General features: G+C 35.5%; 1 protein-coding gene across 2 annotated transcripts; it reads left to right on the top strand.

Annotated features, from left to right (window-relative positions):
• LOC121412352 (cyclin-I-like) lies at positions 1-18,439 on the top strand. 2 transcript variants are annotated; one of them, XM_041605198.1, is made up of 7 exons: positions 1-244; positions 1,426-1,591; positions 2,533-2,667; positions 11,174-11,248; positions 12,577-12,717; positions 13,530-13,760; positions 14,293-18,439. In XM_041605198.1, the coding sequence occupies exons 2-7, from the start codon at positions 1,469-1,471 to the stop codon at positions 14,680-14,682; spliced, it is 1,095 nt and encodes a 364-aa protein (XP_041461132.1). In that variant the 5' UTR covers positions 1-244; positions 1,426-1,468; the 3' UTR covers positions 14,683-18,439. The 2 variants fall into 2 exon arrangements, with proteins under 2 accessions (XP_041461132.1, XP_041461133.1); XM_041605199.1 differs by lacking the exon at positions 1-244 and adding an exon at positions 395-506.
• The last annotated feature ends 1,652 nt before the right edge of the window (positions 18,440-20,091 follow it).

Here is a 20,091-nt window from a genome sequence, read left to right as displayed (position 1 = left end):
GTCAGTAAACAATGTCAATTTTCGACCCGTCGATTCCGTAAACAAGCGATCCCGTACGAAGCTATCGTCACTAATTTTTTTGTGCGGGGTTATATTTTATTTTCTTCTTTTTATACCCAATATTCTGTAAAATAATAAAAATGGAGGTAACCATGAACTAAATTGGCCTTCAGAGTCTTCACGGACGCTTATGGATCAGGGTGGTTCGTTTAGGCATCGCTTGTGCCGCTGTTTTGGGGAGAAGGTAAGTCACCGATTCTGTTAAAAATATTCTGTGACTGTGAGTGTGAAGCCGGTAGATGTAGGCTTCAGCCCGGCCCACTGGCTTTGTATGTTGGGCGGTTTCTGCAGTAACGCCTAACGGACAATCAATCAACGAAGTGTTCAAAACAAACGGTCGATCGCAAGTAGAAAGGATCAAACTCTATTAGGCTAAATTGTGCTGGATGATCAGTGTTATTGTCTCGAAATGGATGATTATATTTGGTGACTAGAATTTAATGAAGGTATTTTTTTTTGCATTCTTGTAAATTTTGACATAGTTTAGGCCTAGATCTAGTAGTAGTAGGCCTAGAATTAAATTCAAGTTTCAACAGACGTCAATGGAATCTTAGTTTGTTTTGTTTTCTTTGTTTCATCTTGCCTCATCGGGTTCACAACTTGTTAATTTTATTTTTTATTCTCCTGATCAGGTGGAACAGGATCAGGAGGGGCACCAGCATGATTATCTAGACATCTTTTCAATTTCAAATTAGGCCTAGGTCTATTAGATCTAGATCTACATTTTTACATTTTTTTTTGTAAATCGGAAGTTATAAAAAAAGAGGTTTAGATCCAAGAGTACCATAACAGTTACAGTTGAGAGATGACTATCAAACAAAGGTAGACGTGGAAATTGGTATTAAGATCTAGTCTAGTCTAGAACTTTGTCTTTGATCTGATGTCGATAGAAATAGATCAAACTTTAGACTAGATCTATGTTAAATCTATTACGTTATAGAGCTTTTGTTCTGATCTTGCCTTGATGAATTGTTTGTAGATTGTTTATCAATTTTTTTTAGCTTTCTTCACTTGAAAGTTTAGTTTAATTATCATTAAACATGTTTTTGTCTTAACACTTTGTTTCAAATAAGATAATTCTCACTTCTTGTTCTGGTCCTAACAAACATGTTTCTAAATTTATTTTAGGGTTGAATTTTTTGGGGTAGCAAAATTTGTAAAACTTTCCAATTACTAACATTGATAGATGAAACTTCCTTTCTGAGAACTTTGGCTTATTGCAAATGATTTCAAAATTGACCTGATAATTGCATCAGCTTCCATGCCACTGACTTTTTATTTGTGAAATACTTAAACTATAAGAAGATCCACCATTGATGATTTTATATTTCAAGTTGGTTTTCCTTCTGTCCCATTGTTATTCAGGTGCCCTTGATAGCTGAGAGTTTAAAAGTAGACTGGCGTCATCATGTTGGACATTTCTCCAATTAATCGTATCCAGTTGAAGGAGCTAAACAGTCGTCTGTGTAGCGCCATCAACAAGGAACGCCAGTCATGGAAACCTCTACTCATCAAGGACCCTCAGGATATTGTAAGTCAGAAACTGAACTTAAGTTAATTTGATCTAATCCTTGAGTATTTAATCAAAGTGGAAAATTATTCGCATGTGCTGTACTACTGTGTAACTTGAAATTTGATGAAGCGCTTTGTATCCTCAGTCAAAAAGCGCTTTTTAAATCCAGCTATTATTATTAGTAGTATTATTTATGTTATTATTATTATTGTAATAAGTTTATTGTGTTTTCTGGGTTAAATGGGTCATTTCATATTTGTTGGTGACAATGCATGTATTTCTTTGTTTTAAAACTTTATTTGAAATTGCACTAAGAAAAAATACACAAAAGAAAAATTTCTCTGAAATTAATTCAAATGTTGTCTTCCACCTCCTCCCTTAAAGTTGGGAATGGGGAGGGTCAGACAATGGGGTCAACATAAAAACTTTGTTTACTTTAGTCAGCTGTTTGCCCTGTTTGCTCAATGAGTGCTCTTATTTGTGCAGGCGGGCAGTGATAATGGGTTCAGTGTGAGATAACAATATACAGGTAACATCTGAGTGATTTCAAAACCAAGTACAGCACAGGTCGTGCCTTGTCTCTTGTTAGCATTATTTTTGGGTGGGGTTTGCATGGTGCCTTCATACTTTTGTTATTTCACAGTGAAAGTAATGTCTTGTACCAGCGAATTTCACCCAAATCCAAATGAAAAAAGGTGAATGCTACATGTAATTATTGTGATCAGCAAGCAATCAGTATTGTACTTTTTTGATATAATTGATTGATCATATTCATACATGTACAGTATAATGTTATGATCCATCTCCACGTACATGTAGGCTGATGGCAGTATGAGTATGCACGTCTAGTACCTGAAATTTTATTTAGCTGGAAGCCTTAAATTCCTGATGAATTCCAAAATCATTTTTAGTTTTACTGACAATTTATGATGATTTTTTTTATATAATTTTGTTATCAGGAGGCTGAGATAGGGCCCAGTCAGCGAGATGAAATGGTGCAGTGGTTGCTGGAGTTGAACATCAAGTTCCGCTTCTGTCCCGAGACATACATGCTGAGTGTTACCCTGCTTGATCAGTTCCTTATGGCTGTGAAGGTAAATCAAATCTCTCAAAATTTATTTTGAACTTGAAGAAAACCGTAAAATCTGTCTACATTGCTGTGAAGCCTTTTATTAATGAAGAAAACATGATATTGCTTCTTAAGTGTTTTGATTTAATTTGATTGATAAAGCATGCATAATGGTCCATATAAATTTATTTCAAAGGGTTTCATGGTTCCATGCCATGCATGTAAGACATCAGTTTCAAGTGTTCAATGTTTGTAATGAACAATGTTGATATCCCTCTTAGGAGTATGACCAGAATTATTTGGCATGCATTCAGAACTTGTGAAAAGATACTTGGCAAACTACATGTAGGATGATATGATTTCAAGCATTAGTATTGATAGAGTATTTATAGGACAAATTAAAACAGTACATGCACATCATAAAGTTCTTGCCAATAAATTTTTACAAATAATCTAATGATTCATTTTGAAGGATGTTTGCTTTTATACTTAGACTGGTTGTCTGGATGATGAAATTACTTGAAATTCAATAATGATTTCACCGTCCACTCAATCAGGTCTCACGTAAGTTAAAGCTATTTTTGTCTCACCTGCGAAGCAGAGTGAGACTATAGGCGCCGCTTTTCCGACGGCGGCGGCGTCAACATCAAATCTTAACCTGAGGTTAAGTTTTTGAAATGACATCATAACTTAGAAAGTATATGGACCTAGTTAATAAAACTTGGCCATAAGATTATTCAAGTATTACTGAACATCCTATTAGAGTTTCATGTCACATGACCAAGGTCAAAGGTCATTTAGGGTCAATGAACTTAGACCATGTTGGAGGGATCAACATCGAAATCTTAACCTGAAGTTAAGTTTTTGAAATGTCATCATAACTTAGAAAATATATGGACCTAGTTCATGAAACTTGGACATAAGGTTAATCAAGTATAGCTGAACATCCTGCATGAGTTTCACGTCACATGTCCAAGGTCAAAGGTCATTTAGGGTCAATGAACTTTGGCCGAATTGCGGATATCTGTTGAATTCCCATCATAACTTTGAAAGTTTATGGATCTGATTCATGAAACTTGGACATAATAGTAATCAAGCATCACTGAACATTTTGTGCAAGTTTCAGGTCTCATGATTAAGGTCAAAGGTCATTTAGGGTCAATGAACTTTGGCCGAATCGGGGGTATCTGTTGAATTACCATCATAACTTTGAAAGTTTATTGGTCTAGTTCATTAAGCTTGGATATTATAGTAATCAAGTATCTCTGAACATCCTGTGCGCATTTCAGGTCACATGACCAAGGTCAAAGGTCAATGAACTTTGGCCGAACTGGGTGTATCTGTTGAATTACCATCATAACTTTGAAAGTTTATGGATCTGATTCATGAAATTTGTACATAAGAGTAATCAAGTATCACTGAACATCCTGTGTGAGTTTCAGGTCACATGATCAAGGTCACAGGTCATGTAAGGTCAATGAACTTTGGCCATGTTGGGGTTTTTTGTTGAATAACCATCATAGTTTATTGGTCTAGTTCATAAAAAGTGGACATAAGAGTAACCATGTATCACTGAACATCTTGTGCGAGTTAGAGTAGTATTCAAAGTCAGCACTGCTGCTATATTGAACCGCGTGGTGCAGGTGAGACGGCCAGAGGCATTCCACTTGTTATTATTTTTTTGTATGTCTTGTCTACTGAGGAGACATATATGTGCTTTGAAAATGTTCACCTTCAATAAATGACCCCACATCAAGTTTTGCTATAATTTCCCAATGCAGTTGGCCTATAAATTTATTTTATGTACTCTACATATAATGCTGAATTAGGTATGACTGTGGATGAAAATAGGCTTATTGACCCTGTCCAATTCTATTGGGAAGGCTGTGGTAATTGACGAGTTGCCCGATTTAGCCTCAGGTTTCTTTTAGTCATGTTAGTCAGTGGGTTTCCCCCTAAATAGGCCTTCACCCAGGTCACTATCACTGACAACAGGTTTCTTAAATTAGATGGATGTGACTCAGATATCTGGGGCAGTCATCACTGTGATAACAATCATCATCAAAAGTCCCCCCAGCAGAGGGGAATGATATGCGTAAGATGTAGGGGCAACTGTCAATAGAATAGGGACACTGCTTGTACATAGTTCATACATACTGTACGTGTCTGTATTTTGCTTTCTACATGTAGGCCTATATGGAGATGCTGTGTACAATGTATTTATTGTACAGTAACTGTACATTGCATTGAATACATTTGTGTGCAATGTACAGGGTAATTATCAATAGTCTTACATGTACTGTATATCTCCATGGACAATTCAATATGATTTTGGTTTTGCATTATTTCCCCCTTAAAAAAAAATATGTTTATATGTTGATCATAATAAACAAAGTGTATTTTCCATATCAAAGATAGAAAGTCAGACATATTAAATCTGTTCTTGCATGTAAAAGTAAATACATGTATAGAAATCAAAACACATACTGTAGATGATACAGAACTTGTTTCATGTCTCAAGGATTGAGTCCATAGGCACAGTGTAATAATGAAAACAAGGTTAATTGCTACTTTTTATAACTTTTTTACATGTAGAACTTAAAAGTCTATATAAATCTACAAAAGTGCAGTGTTCACATTCACATTATCTTGGCTTTAGTAGTCCCCAGTTGTCAGTTGACTTTCTCAATGATTAACACATACATGTACATGTATTGGCTACCTGTAGTACACAAGATTGGAAAGCGCAAAGGGATTGAACTTGCATTGAATTCACTCCAGTCCTAAAATGCAGTGAACCATATCTGGGTGGGGTTCAAATAGAAGCCAACAAGGCAGCAAGTGAGTGTATCCACTGTGATGTATCCAATATCTTTTCTATTCAAGATTATACTATATGGTCTTCCAAACTGGGGCATTTCACAAATTGTGGTTCAATTTATACTGATTATGATGAAAAATTGTATAGTATTTTTGTTAATTATTCCTTTATTCCACTCACTGGATTCCTTGATTGTTTTTTTCACTTGGAGTCCTAAACTTGTAATAAACTCTTCAATACGGAACATAATTCAAGAGAAAAACAACAACTGACTTGAAATCTATAGGTGATAAACTGTAGTCACTCAAAAGTGCATTTACAGTGCTGGGTGTGAAATAGATTTATTCTGATTTTGTGTTTGGGAAATGGAAATCCATTCTTAATTAATGGGAAACTATTCTTATATCCAACATCTGTGCATGAAACACAAAGGGAATTTTTTTGCATTTTAATAGCCGACAACTTTTTTTGTGGTCTATCATGATTTAGACCAAAATGAATTAACTACTACGATGAACATGATCGACATGTACATTGTACATGTATGATGTAGATCATGTGTTGAATTACCTCAGAGAATAGTTGTTTCTTTAAGAAATGGATAATGGAAGTTCTGGATCTGAGACTAATACTTTTCTTTTCAAGTAATATTTTGTCAGTTGACTCTTAATTAGAATTGAAAAGGGGGGGGATTAAATAAGAAGTCACTGGAAAGTGAGAACATAAAGTACATGACATGTATATTTAATGTAAACATAAATCTCATTCTTAAATTGCAAGACTGTCAGGGGCTGGCTGCACATAATGTACATGTAGGCCTACATACAACTGATGCAATCGTGCAAAATCAGTAAGCCAAACTTTATGCCATAATTGCAAAAGCTTTACCGGTATTTCCCTAAAATGTTGCAACATGCATGTACATGTAGGTAAAGTGAGTAGTGATATTCCTACATATTGAACAGTATCAGCTCCATGTAATACTGAAAGCTGACATGACAGTTATTTATAAATCTTGTGATTAAACCAAGGTAAGGATATTTAGATAAGGTTAACAGAGAATATGCATAGCAAGTGTGTTTGTTTGTGAACTTTGTTCATAATGCTATCAGGGTATTCAATCAGATTGTTTACCACATACATGTAACTGTCCAAATGTGTCATGGAGTTTTCCTTTCCTTCATATTTGAGTCACAGCCACAGAATGCAAGTTTGTGTGTTTATGATTTATGACCACAGATCTTTTATCCTTTCTGCACATATTGTAAAATCTGCAAATGATGTAACATGGATGAAATATTTGAAATAAATATGCACACAGTAATCCACATGTAGGCCCATTTGACAAGCATGATCATGTTTTTTACCAAGACCACATAATTCTACATGTATTTGACTTGTCACTTGATGAGAATAGTTTGTTGACCCTGATGGCCTGACCTGACTCACCTGTTAGCTCAAGTTACCATTTGCACTAGAACATTCCACCTTGGAGCTTAGCTATAATAGCTTCATGGTTCTACAGTGTAGAAGGTACCTTGTACGCATATTCAGTGTCCTACATGTATGCAGTGCAGTGTGTGCCATCACCTGTGCATGCCCCCCCCCCCCCCCCTGCACTGTTCCTCTTTCTTACATACACATAAATTTACTTTTAGGCCTACTGTACATACAAAAATAAATGAATAATCTCATGCCATTATTAAAATATCTTGATATTTTGAATAATTAGCTGAGCTACATACATGGACATTTGCACACAAAAAATGAGAATTTATACTTATTGAAGGCTTAACGTGTTAACCATGTACAATAACATAAGCCATTATTCACTACAGATCTTCAAAATAAAAAATAAACCCAGAAATATGTAGGCTACATAATTACCCACTGGGTCTATAAAAGAGGTTAATGGTTTGCACATGCTCCTATCCAATGCAATTAAATGATTGCACATGATAACCAGGTGCATTTGATGGTCCTGCAATTGCCTTGAGAGGAGAATGAAATGTACATGCATAGAGCTAGTACATGTACATGTAAGCCTGCAGTACGGTACCCAAATGAAGGGCCTATCAATTATCATGGAGAATAGCTCTATGCAATTATCATGACTTATTACATGTAATGTGCATTTACATAAGAAATATCCCACACATTTGTCATACATGTATAAAATCCATAGAAAGTTGGATAACACCATTCAGAAAAACTTGTTTTCATTCCCTGTTCAGTGGGGATTTCTTTCTCTCATATGGCAGCAAAGAGAACCCTTTGAGTTAATTTGAGGGGAAAAAAATGGTAACACGATATTTCAAACTTTTGGACAAAATAAATTTCTGTTAATCAGCTTCGAGATGTTTGAGGTTTGTTTTCAAGTACATGTTCATAAACCTTATGTTATATTGTTCATAAACCTTATGTTATATTGTTCCTAAAAATCTGGCTATTTTTATTTTTTTAGAAAAATCTATAAAAAAGAAAAAAAAGTTAGATAATGTTAAAAAAGAATTTGATTATGATCACATTATCATTGTGTCAAGAAGTAATTACATATACTGCTGATTTTCTTTATTCCTAGATTTTTTTTGTAATTTTCTTTTGTTCTTCCTTTTTTTTCATACATGTACCCCTCTCAATATTATTTATAGGCAGTAGGGCCTACTCAATATTAAATCAGCAATATTATGCCCTATCATAATAACTAGGCCTTAGAAATTATTTATAGGCAGTAGGGCCTACTCAATATTAAATCAGCAATATTATTCCCTTTCCTAATAACTAGGCCTTAGAATAGGAACTGAAGTACATGTAGCTACCCTGGGTTAAATTTATAAGGCATTATTATAATCGTTTTTCTTTACAAGGAGAGTCTCCTTGATTCTTACAATTAGAAACTGTAACCATTGTACCATTGGTGTACTTTTATTTCATTGAAAATTACATATATTTATGTGAAATGTTACATGTATGTACAAAACAGGATGATATTTCACAGACCCAGACCCCTGTATGTAGTGTTAGCGATGTACATGTCAGCAGGCTAAAAAGTTGATTTGTTTTTTTATTGGAATGTGAACTCTGGTCTGTCAAATAGTTGGGTATTCCAGAATGTTTGAACAGTTTCCTAGGCCAGTCACACATGGGAAAACGTTAAATAACACCCGGTTATTTATTATACATGTACATGTCCATGGATATAATGATCATGCAAGTGTCACATGCACAGCATAAATCTGTTGTGTCTTGATGTATTGTATTCATACGTGAATGCAGTGTATTGTTGCTACCAGTATTTCTACAGTAGAATGGAGGTGTCATTCAGACCAGGGACGTGACTCCCTGTGCAGACTGAGGTTCATTCAGTCAGACCGAACTCTCATTGTAGTCATTCCTATCAAGGTGACACAGTTTATACATGGAGCTATCACAATAGCTCTATGGTTTATCTGAACTAAATAAAGGTGTTTCATGAAAAGCTCACAAGTCAATACTGAGCCCTAGGAATGATTGATTGGCAATAGGCCTACACTTATGCATTTGTAGTCCAATCATTTGAATTTAAATTGTCTACTTTTTATTTATCATGTTTGTTCATTTGTTCTGTATACTTAAGTACATTTTACTTATTATTTATTTAGGCCTTTTCTTTTATTTCAGTTTTCTTTTTTTTTTGTTCATTTTTTTCATTTCATTTTATCTAGGGGGGGGGGTATTGTTTTGTTTATGCATTGTGGAGACGATGATATTTTTATAACTGTAATTTGCTAACTTCATATCAGTGGTATAGGCCTAAGTACATGTATAAACTTCAATTCTACTATGCACTTAAGTGTGCGAATTTCCCATTTTGGTTTACGATACATACTTTTGAATTAGATCAAAAGTTTTGATCTAATGTACACTATGGAGTACAGAATATAGGCCTAATCTATTGAATTACCATTCTCTCTGAGATCAGATCAGCACATTTTTAGTGATTCAAATTTATTCATCTAATGGATTTCAAAACTGTGTCAGACTAATCTAATTAATCCTAACGGAGATGATTGCCATGTAGAGAGAGGATTCAAGGTTTTGATGAATATGATCATTCTACTCACTGTAAGTCTGTATTTAGAGTTTAGAGATTAACAGACTTCCTCTTCTCATTAGAAAAGTGAGATGCAGGGGCTAAAATTATTTAGCATTGATAGGGTGAGCTTTTGATTCTAATCACATCCGACAGATTTGAAGGGGGAAGAAGATGGGGGAACTACAGCTGTTTGGACATGTGACCCTTTTGATTAGATCACTCTTGTTTACTTGTCATCAGATCACGTGAAATATCATGTGTAACATGTAGCCCCCAACATGTACTGGAAACGAATCACTGAGACACATGTAGCCCCCAACATGTATTGGAAACGAATCACTGAGACACAAATTTTTAAGCAAATTAAACTAAGGCCTAGTCATATTATACTTGCCTTTTTAGACAGACTCAATTCTATCATCCCTTCCTATTTCTCGTACTTGTTCCACTCCTTTTCCCAACATTTCCTTCTTGTCCCCTCTCTCCCCTTCCCATTCTCTTCCCTCACTCATACCCTATAATGCCTATGATATCTAATTTCATTTCTGTCTTTTTCTTCAATTGACATGACTTCCATTTTTTTAACAGTTCAGGATTTATAACTTCTTAATTTTCTCTATTTTGATTTGTTTGTTGTGGGTCTGGGCAGAGGGGGGGGGGGGGTTCTGTACGAAGACAATTGACTAATTTGACTGTGGATGTACATGTAAGGTCACTGTCAATTTGCAGACGATCTCAAGCCAAGAAATGCTGTGTACACCTCTGAGATAGGCCTAGATATCACATCTTAGAGGTCAACTAAAGAGATTATTTGAGATAACATTGTTATTTGCAAATTTGACCCTGCAATCCCTACTGATGTCATGCGCTGTGCATATGACAGTTGTATGTACAGTGTACATTTCTTTAACAGGGTTGGTTGAAAGTTTCTGCTCTCGAATAACTACAGCTTTGGTTAATGTTCAATAAAATGAATTATAGGCCTGTTGTAGTACAGTAAGATTCTAGTCTTACAAAAGTGTAGTGGACGTGGAATTTGTTATCTACATGGATTGGTTCTTTGTGAAAATTTGAGTTGTACAGCGTACCTAATTTGTACATGTAGCACACTCTCTTTCTGTAACATTTCATTATTTAATTTTTAAGTGCCCTTCAAACAGTTATCTTAAAAAATTGGTTATAGAAACTTATATTTACCATATCAGACAGTAAAAACACAGATAACTTGTGATTTTCACTTGCAAACATAAAAATGTGTGCATATTAATAGTAGACAGGAATATGTACATGGAATGTAATGTCATCTTTGTGATAGTCTGATAATTAATGTGATACTCTCCAGGTTTGTGCATCATACATCACAATGCCGATGTTATTACTTGGCAGAATATCAAACAAATCAAATACAATGATGAAAAGTAATTGTTACAATAACACAATAATAATACCGGTACATACTTCAATGACACAAACTAATTAAACACTGGATTCAATTGCATGTACATGTATACCTTTCTAATATACTCTAGGTTCATGCTATAAATTTGTAAATTGTTCATTAATGTATGTACACATAATACCCGGTACTGGTAATTTGAAGTATCATGTTTATTTCATTTTGTATTTCCGCTACAGGCAAGGCCCAAGTACCTGCGCTGTATCACCATCACATGTTTCTTCTTGGCAGCTAAGATGAAAGAAGAAGATGAGGTAAAATTAAATCAGAGTTTTATATTTCTTATTTTATCTAAAAACATATAGACTGTTATTGGTATTTGAGCGGAAAGATGATGGAAAAAATGATTGTTAATTTTTTTTTAAAGGAAGGAAAATTGTATAATTTGGTGCAATAGCAGGTTCTGATTTACTATTTGTAAATTATGTGGTTACATTTTTTTTCATGTCAGTTTCATGATATATGGTGAAACTAGGGGAAAAGATGGGAATTTGATTGAAAGGAAATAGAAGTTTCAAGTTACATGTAATGTAGGATTTCTAGGAAGTTTATAGGAAAGTTCTAGTTTCATAGCACGATGTGGAAGTGTAATGGATTGTGACGTCACTGTAAAGCTGCAAAATTCCCAGAATTTCTACTTGTACCTGCATAACTGCACTAAACACCACTTTTCATGTTCAATGCATTTTCATGTAATGTAAAATCCAGTACATGTAGATGTAAATATGGAAGTGTTAAAAAGAATCTAATACAGCTGTGCTAAGATGTATTGCACTTTTTTCACATCTCCCATGTAGTTATAGGATGTACATATCAGACAAATTCTGAACCATTTTGACAACTGTCTGATTCCTTTAGATAACAAAAACCATAATATGGCCTTGAGCCAACATTGTTTCAAACCCTATCAGTACTTTTGATAAATAGGAAGGTGAACTCAATATCAACTGTCAAGCTTAAAACAGATAAACATTGTATTTATGATACCACAAGGACAAACCTGATGTTATGAAATAGTGCTAACCTTCTAATGTGATAGGATCTGTGTTGTGATATACATGTGTTTGGTTTTTTTAGGAACAAATTATATCTTTTCTTTTCAGCGGTGTTGTGGTAAAGGGCTTAAATCAATCCAAGGTTAAAAAAAAAACAGTCTTTCAATAATTCTATTAATTGTAGAGACATGGCTACCTCTGAGTCAATCTTATTCAAATCAAATGATTTCATTTGCTACAAGGATGGGGGGGGGGACATTATGACTCCCCCAATACTTTGCGTGATATTTAAAAATTTAGTGACTTTTCTTTGAAGTCTGGCGCAACTTTTAGGACCAAATTTAATCAATATAAAACATATTTTCGGATTTTTTTATACTGGCTTGTAGGTTATGTGGTAAAGAATGTGCGTGCCAAATTTTGACGCAATCGCACAAACGGCGGCCGAGAGCAGGAGGGGGGGGGGCACTCATGCCCCCCCCCCCTTTCCCTCAGCCCTCAATACATCTAAAATAGCCCAGTCCTTTTAGGGTCAACATATGTTCTATAATATCAATATTAACATTTTTTTTTCCCTACACTATTAGATGGTCCCTGCAACTCAGGACTTTGTACGTGACAGTCAGTGTGGCTGTACTGTGAGTGAAGTGCTTCGCATGGAACGTGTCGTGCTCGACAAACTCAAGTGGGAGCTGAACTTCGTCAATGGCTTGGACTTCCTACAGATTGTAAGTTTATTTCAACTTTCCCATAGAACAAAGAAAGGCTGATTGATGGTTTATTGCGTGTGTTACGTGCAGTATCCATGGTCTCCTGGATGGATTTATAACATGGCATGGTTACTGTGTTTGCGTAAAGTCAAACATGTAGGTACATATTTCTATTGAAAAAGTACCAATAAACTACATTAAAGAGGTGAATAATTAACTTTGAATGAATACCAAGAAGTACTCTCGACAAAGAGAGATTGATATATGTTTAAGTGTGTAAGTCTGATCGTCTCATAGTCAGATAACATGATTAGTCCATCAAGTTCATCAAAATTAGTTCTTATTCATGAATAGACTAATAATTTCAAGAGAAGCTCTGACAATGCAGGGTGCTACATAAGTACTTGCCCGAATTAAGCAAGCAAAATTCACACAGTAGAAAGCAAAATTCTCACAGTAGATTAACCAAAATTAGGGTCGATATGATATGATATTGACCCTAATTTTGGTCATGGCAGGCAAGATAAAATCATTTTGGAAAAAGAAATGCAATAACAAGGTAGATCAGTTCATGTCAAAAGAGAGAAAAAGGTCACTGGTTTTTAAAAACGCAAAACTTTCTTTTGAAGAGGTAAAACTTTTTTTCAAGGATTTTTTTGGGGCAAGTGAAATAGATTTTTGGGCAAGTATATTCCAACTATTTAAAAATTTACCTGCCCGACCGGGCAAGCGCCCCTAAAAAGTTGTGTAGCACCCTGCAATGTCTTTTATTACACTAGCTAAGTCATTGATTTCTCTCTCCTATATTTTTCTATGCACTTTCTTTGTAGTTCCATGCTTTGTTGATGACCCAACGCCCAACCCTACTGGAAGACCTGCACCATATGACCCCATCCCGTCACCTCTCCATGCTTACTGGCCGGCTGAGCCAGTGCATGACCAACCATCAGCTGGCTGCTTGCCGGGGCTCCACCCTGGCTCTGGCCATGTTGAGCTTGGAACTGGAGGTGTTAGCAGAGGACTGGTTGCCCCTTACTATAGTGCTGCAGCGCATGGTTGGGGTGAGTACCGAGCATTTGTCCGTTTTCAACGCGGGTTAGGGAATGGAAATATGGTAGAATTAACTGTTATCTCATTGACTTCCATTGACTTCAACACCATTTGGACAGGTTGATAAACAAAGCTTTTGTGATCGGATTGAATGTTACCAAGAATAGCTTGCATTCTCTATACCTTGCTTTTTTCATCGTGTGACCTTCAAATGCAGACAGTGTTATGAAATGTATTTGCACACAATGATCTATTTCACTGGATAAATCCTACTTTTACTAAAATTCTAGACAATTGAACAATCAGAAGTTCATTCATGTGTGCATAAGGCGGATTGCAAGGTCTTCAAGATTTTAGGGTTAGGCAGGTTATTTGCAAAGATAGATTTGAGTTATTGTTTTGCATTTAGACACTTCCTGAAAATCAGATAAGGTATTTACTAACTTAGTGTTTTTTACCATTTGAGATTTTGTTTTTCTGCTCATCGTTTTTCTTATCATGCGAATAATGTCTGTTACATTTTCGTTCCTTTATATCACACAGGTTGATAACCAATGGTTGATTCGTAGCCGAGAGCTGATAACCTTCACACTCTTCGGACACTCGGCTTCCCATCGCATGCCCAGCACACGCCCCATATCTCCCCCTAACCCCGTCTCAGCCCCAGTGGACAACTCCCAGAAAGCAACCCCCAACAAGGCCAAGCGCAAGAAAAGCGAGATCCATGAGAATGTGTACGGCAACGTGAAGCGGCTCATCGACAAGGAGTCTGACATGGCCTTGCCGACATGTCCTGTCCCTGCAGCCATCTCCACCCAGGGGGGCAAGGCCACTGTGACACCCCCTGGATCCTGTGGGAAGGAGGTGCGCCAGGACGGGGACGAGAGTCTCCCGTCGTCCCACCCCCCTCTGACTTCCATTCCAGTCACTTAAGGGTTTCACCTTTTGCAAAGCGATAGCTTCACCTTCGTTTTACTTGTAAAATGTCAGCCCAGAAGATATGTTTCTTTTGTAGGTCTTGTTTATCATGGCATGTATGAAATGTTATGTCACCAAAAATCAAATGAAACACTGTGTAGATATATTGTTTTTGATGTATGTAAAAAGTAAACTAATATATTGAGAAAAAAAATGTATATGTGTTCTTTACTCTTGATGTAAAGCCTACGTTTGTTGTAGACTTCCTTTGTAAGAAGAGTGCCTAGACCTTGTTTACCTAGCTTTTGCATATTAGCAGTGTACTGATTTAGGTTTGATGTATATATTTTAACAGATTATTATAAGATGAATATTTCTCTGAATTGTTAAGAAACAATGGAAGTATTGAATGCTGTGATAATGGAGGGCATTTGCTCAACAACATGGCTGCAGATCAAATTCTAAGATATAACTGCTGCATATCCTTTCTATAGCTTGGTTTATTATTTAAGTTATACTTTAATTTTCTACAAACCACCTCACTCTTCCATGGATGCTCAAAGCCCAGTCTTGAACCAAATCGATCTTAAGCCCATCATTTCTCGATGATGTAAGCTGGCAATCTTCACCTATGTTTATTCTTCTTGGTTTGAGTTTTGATAAAGTTTGATCTTTTGAATTCTCTAAAATTACACAACCTTGATACCATCAACTGTATTACATCATCTAAAACATATCAATAGACTGGTATGCAATTGGATGTTGCAAATCATAATTTATTATTGTCAATGTTGGGCTGAAATAGCCTCCGAAGGGGCGAGAGCTATGTGCCAACTTTATATTTCTCACTACGTGTTTGCAGTTTGAGTGTATGTGTCGTACTGATACAGTTTGTATTCCAAGGTAATACTTGTAATATCTCACAGACAGTATTTTCCTCATATCTCCCTAAAGTGGCTTACTTGTAATCTCTAAAGATTCTGTGTATAATGGATTTGAATCAACCTTCATTTGGACATTGATGTATTTGTGCAAACTGAGTCTGAGCTTTCAAATAGCTAGCTTTTCACATTTAGTACTACTATCAGAAAACTCGACTAACCACTTCTGGCATGAAGATGGGTGAATTACTTCAAATTCATTGCATATTAGGATAACCTACTTTGCTATAAGTATGTATGACACTTTTTCAACAAAAGATTTAAAAGTGGAAAAGTGTGTAGATATACATGTAGTCACTTGTCTATAATGAAGAATAAGAATGTATGAGTGGAATTCAAGATCAAGCCAGTTTTATACTTATCAGGGATATTGCACTCATGCATGCACAAAGAGATAGTATGCTCTAGAATAGATGTCTGTTGCTATGTACACATTGTACCAGTGTTTTTATTGCTACATTTCATCACGGCAAAATTTATGCTCAAGCACTTTGGTCTTGATTATGTCTTTGATTTCTTGTGTCCAACTTGCACTTTTTGTTATGTAATTCACGTGCTATTGATTTCTAAATGTGTATCTTGTTTGTGGTGCTGCTTAAAATTCTATTATGATCTAGACATTCTTAACATGTAGGTTGCCATTTTTATAATCTATCTGTACAGATAATATGAAGGGTGAAAATATCTTTGTATAGGCATTTTATGTATGATGTATAAATGTAAAAACAAGAAAAGGAAAAAAAATCTTAAAATGTTATTTATTGTGTGTATGGCCATGAAGATGTACTATGTACATGATTTCTGTACAATCAAGAAAGGACTGGAAGAAGACTACTTCCTATTTTCCACCAAGTTAACGCCAAACATTGAAAAAAATACTAAAAAATATAGTTTGTAAAAAGTATGCAAAAAAAAGTCTTGATATTTCCTTGCCATTATGATGTTTAATTTAGCTTATATGTATATAGTTTTGTATAATTTAGTAGAGCATATTATATGGGTGCAAAAAGGAAATAAAGTTAATCTTTAATATGGTCAGGGATTAAGACCTGCCATTGAGATTGTCAAGATTTTTAACCGCTAAGTTCAAAAGGGAATGAAGGAGGGGTATGGTGATTGATCTCTTTTTCAAAGATGGTCATAAAGGTCTTTCGATGTCGGTTATACACTCTTATGTATAGGCAGAAATGTTTGCCCATATTTCAGACACTGCTCATTTTGTTATCAGGGAAAATAAGCAGCAGATGTCGTTACATGTATTTCTTGAATGTCATCAGTATTCCCAGATTATGAAGCGTAGGAGTTCTATCGGAGTACTCTGGTGTCGAAACGCTTTGGCTGGGGCTTTCCCTTTAAGATAAGTTTGGTTATGTCTTGGTTGTGTTTTATTGCAATAGATATATATTTTTATATTGTGACTTTTGTGAGTCAAGATTTTCAAATAACACCAGGACTAATGCCTGTCATGGGTTTTTGTTTCTCTTCTGCCCATATTTTCACAATTGATATTTTAAAACGGTAGTTTTATTATTTACTTCTTTTGATTAATGGGGATTAGAAAAAAGAAGTGCTTTTCTTAATTTTATTATAGTAAAGAAAATAATGCATTTTCAGTCAGGCTGGTTGCCTTTATAATGCATAAGAAACAAGGCAGATGAAAAAATAGTTGACCAATGATGACAAGTGTAATATGCATGTATATTTCTTTTATTTATATCTTTATCTTGGTTTTCTTAAAGCACAGAAATTCATAAATCTGTCCTCTCTAGTGACATGGTAATTTTTAAAGCATTTTATTTCATAAAGAGGGATAATTAGGTAAATCATGATTTGCCAATGCCCTGTGTTTTAAGTTTCAACTCAAGATACCTTTTGTTAAATATATTATATATCAGTTGATTTAATTATTTATTTACACAATAAATAGGCTCAGTGTATTCAAACTGTTCGTGCAGTAGGCTCAACAAAATTATTGTAATGAGATTTTGTTGGATATATCTGTTTATTGATTTAGATGTAGTACTGAGTAACTAATTGTTTTAGAATTAGTCGACATTTGTTTGTTTAAAAAAAATTGACACACATGAACAGATACATTTTATTGTACTGGTGTTCTTCTGGGCTGCTATTTGGTATTATTTTAATTTGTGACTATTGTGTGATATGTCAAACAAGTTCCAAGAAATGTGCACACACACATGATACAGACCAAGATATATGCCTCCTGTTATTCTAAGGTGTATCCAATACAGATAGATATCGATTACTCTTATGGAGTTAGGAAGAAACTTCTATGCTCTCATGACAGAATTTAATTTAAAGTGTACCTGAAAGCACTTAAGTTGTATAATGGTATTTGTTTTTGTTGTCTTAAACTGACATAATTTTTTTCTTGTGAAGGTATTGTTGATTTTCATTTGGAAATGAGGTACCATGCCGCAAGTTATAAAATATAGAATGATGTAGGATCCATGCAGAAGATAAAGGCAACGGGTACAGGAATTGAAATATCCTGTAAAGCTTGATTGAAAACAAATCTTGGAGTGAAGACTGCATTTTTATGCCGTCGAATAAAGGAGACCAAAATGAAATGACATTCACTGCATGCATTGAACATCAACTGAAACAATTGATGATCCATATTAAAACAGATATTTATTCTATACTCCTATTCATTGAATAATGATTTCAAATGCTTTTTGTTGTGAACTTATATCTTTCTCTGTATATCTATTTCAAACTTACACCAGCGATATTTCATTCAGAAGAGGATTTTTTATGGCAGAACATTCTGATTATTAAATGCCTCAAATTGTGTTGTATGAAAAATATATTATGTTCGTTCTTGCTCATAATGTTAGTTTGTGTTCATACTAAGTTCACATTAAAACGAAATGAAAAGAGGGAGAACAAAAACATGTGCAAAGAGGATAGAGAGGGGGTAGGGGGAGAGAGCAATTGAGTGAGAAGGAGGGGGGGGGGCAGATGAAAAGAGGTTGATTGATTAATTCACAATTGTTTTTATTGCAAAATCAGTGGTAGTAAGAGCCCCCCCAAAAAAAAAGAATAAGAAGGTTTAGAGAGGCTGAACTGCATGCATGAGGTCAAAAGGGGACAAAGTTGCTAAAAAAAAACTTGTGAACCCGCCAGCGAAAGTTTTGACCTTTTGAAAATAAAAATATCGAAATTTGTGATAGATTGTGACACAATATTCAGAAAATGATATATTCTATCCTGTTTTGTATATTTCCTTTTATTTCATTTCTTTTTTTTTACTTATTTATTTTTTCTTGGGGGGGTCATCGTAGAACTTTAGCTGTGGGGGGGGGGTTGTTCATCAAGCCCCATCTATACGCCAGTATAGGTTTGGGGTTAGGTATAAAGCTGACAGGAAAATCGGGCCATCCTGCGACATTGGCGTAACTAAGGGGCCTAGGGGGGGGGGGGGGCACGGGAGGGTACGTGCCCACCCCCCCCCCTTGGCTGGTCCCCCCCCCAAAAAAAAAAAGGAGGAGAAAGCAAGAGAAACGTAATGTGGGGGGAGAAGAAATTATTGTATATCATAATTATGTTTTATACTATCATATTATATTACATAAAGAAATATTTTTCAGGATTTTATAATATGAAACATGATTTGGGCAGGGTCTATGTGTTCTTCAATCCTGGTGCTCGTACTGCCTGTTTAATTTCCGTTGCACTAAAACATCCCGTTTCCAAGTCAATATACACCAAATAGGTCTAGGTCGCACTACGAGTTATTATTGTTTTATGTAGTGACATAATATTATGCTTCTTTTTCATGACTATAGAGTGATTGCCCCCGTTTAAGGTCTGAATCATTAGCGTACCTATGGAGGGCAGAGGGTGCAGACTGCCCCCCCCCCTGACGAGTCACAACCACTGAACTGGAAATTCGTATTTCCAGTTCAGTGGTCACAACCCATTCAAAGGGACGTATCTCTGCCCCCCCCCCCCTGACGAATCACAACTGATCCCTGACGAGGCACAAGTGGCCCACTCCTTTGAACTTACTTGAAGACCTTTATTTTTATTTTTTTTTTTTTTTGCTTGTCAATTTTTTTGGCGGATTAACTTTTGCCCCCCCCCCTTGGAAAATCATGTACGCCACTGGTCTGAATGTAAAACATTATTGTAGAGATATGTTTGCTCTTCATGAATTCCTATGAACAGTTCTTAAAATGTTCCTTCTTAGTTTGAATATCCATTACGTTCAACTCGCGCTTCGCGCTCGCATCATTTGGTTAGTGAAATACGTATGATCTTAGTGGATTCCTACAAACATATTTTGTTAGAATACATAAGGTCTGAATTTCAAAAATCTTCAGCTCGCGCTCGCAATATCTGATTAGTGAGATACGTATCATGTTCATGATTACAATGGCTACAAAAAGTGTTTCATGTATTTACGTGTAATTCTAACAAAATAAGCTAGCGCTTGGTGCTAGCGTTTGATTACTAT

This window comes from Lytechinus variegatus, chromosome 1 (genome assembly GCF_018143015.1).
Source record: "Lytechinus variegatus isolate NC3 chromosome 1, Lvar_3.0, whole genome shotgun sequence".
Taxonomy (NCBI): domain Eukaryota; kingdom Metazoa; phylum Echinodermata; class Echinoidea; order Temnopleuroida; family Toxopneustidae; genus Lytechinus; species Lytechinus variegatus.
This window is presented reverse-complemented; position numbering and strand designations above follow the sequence as displayed.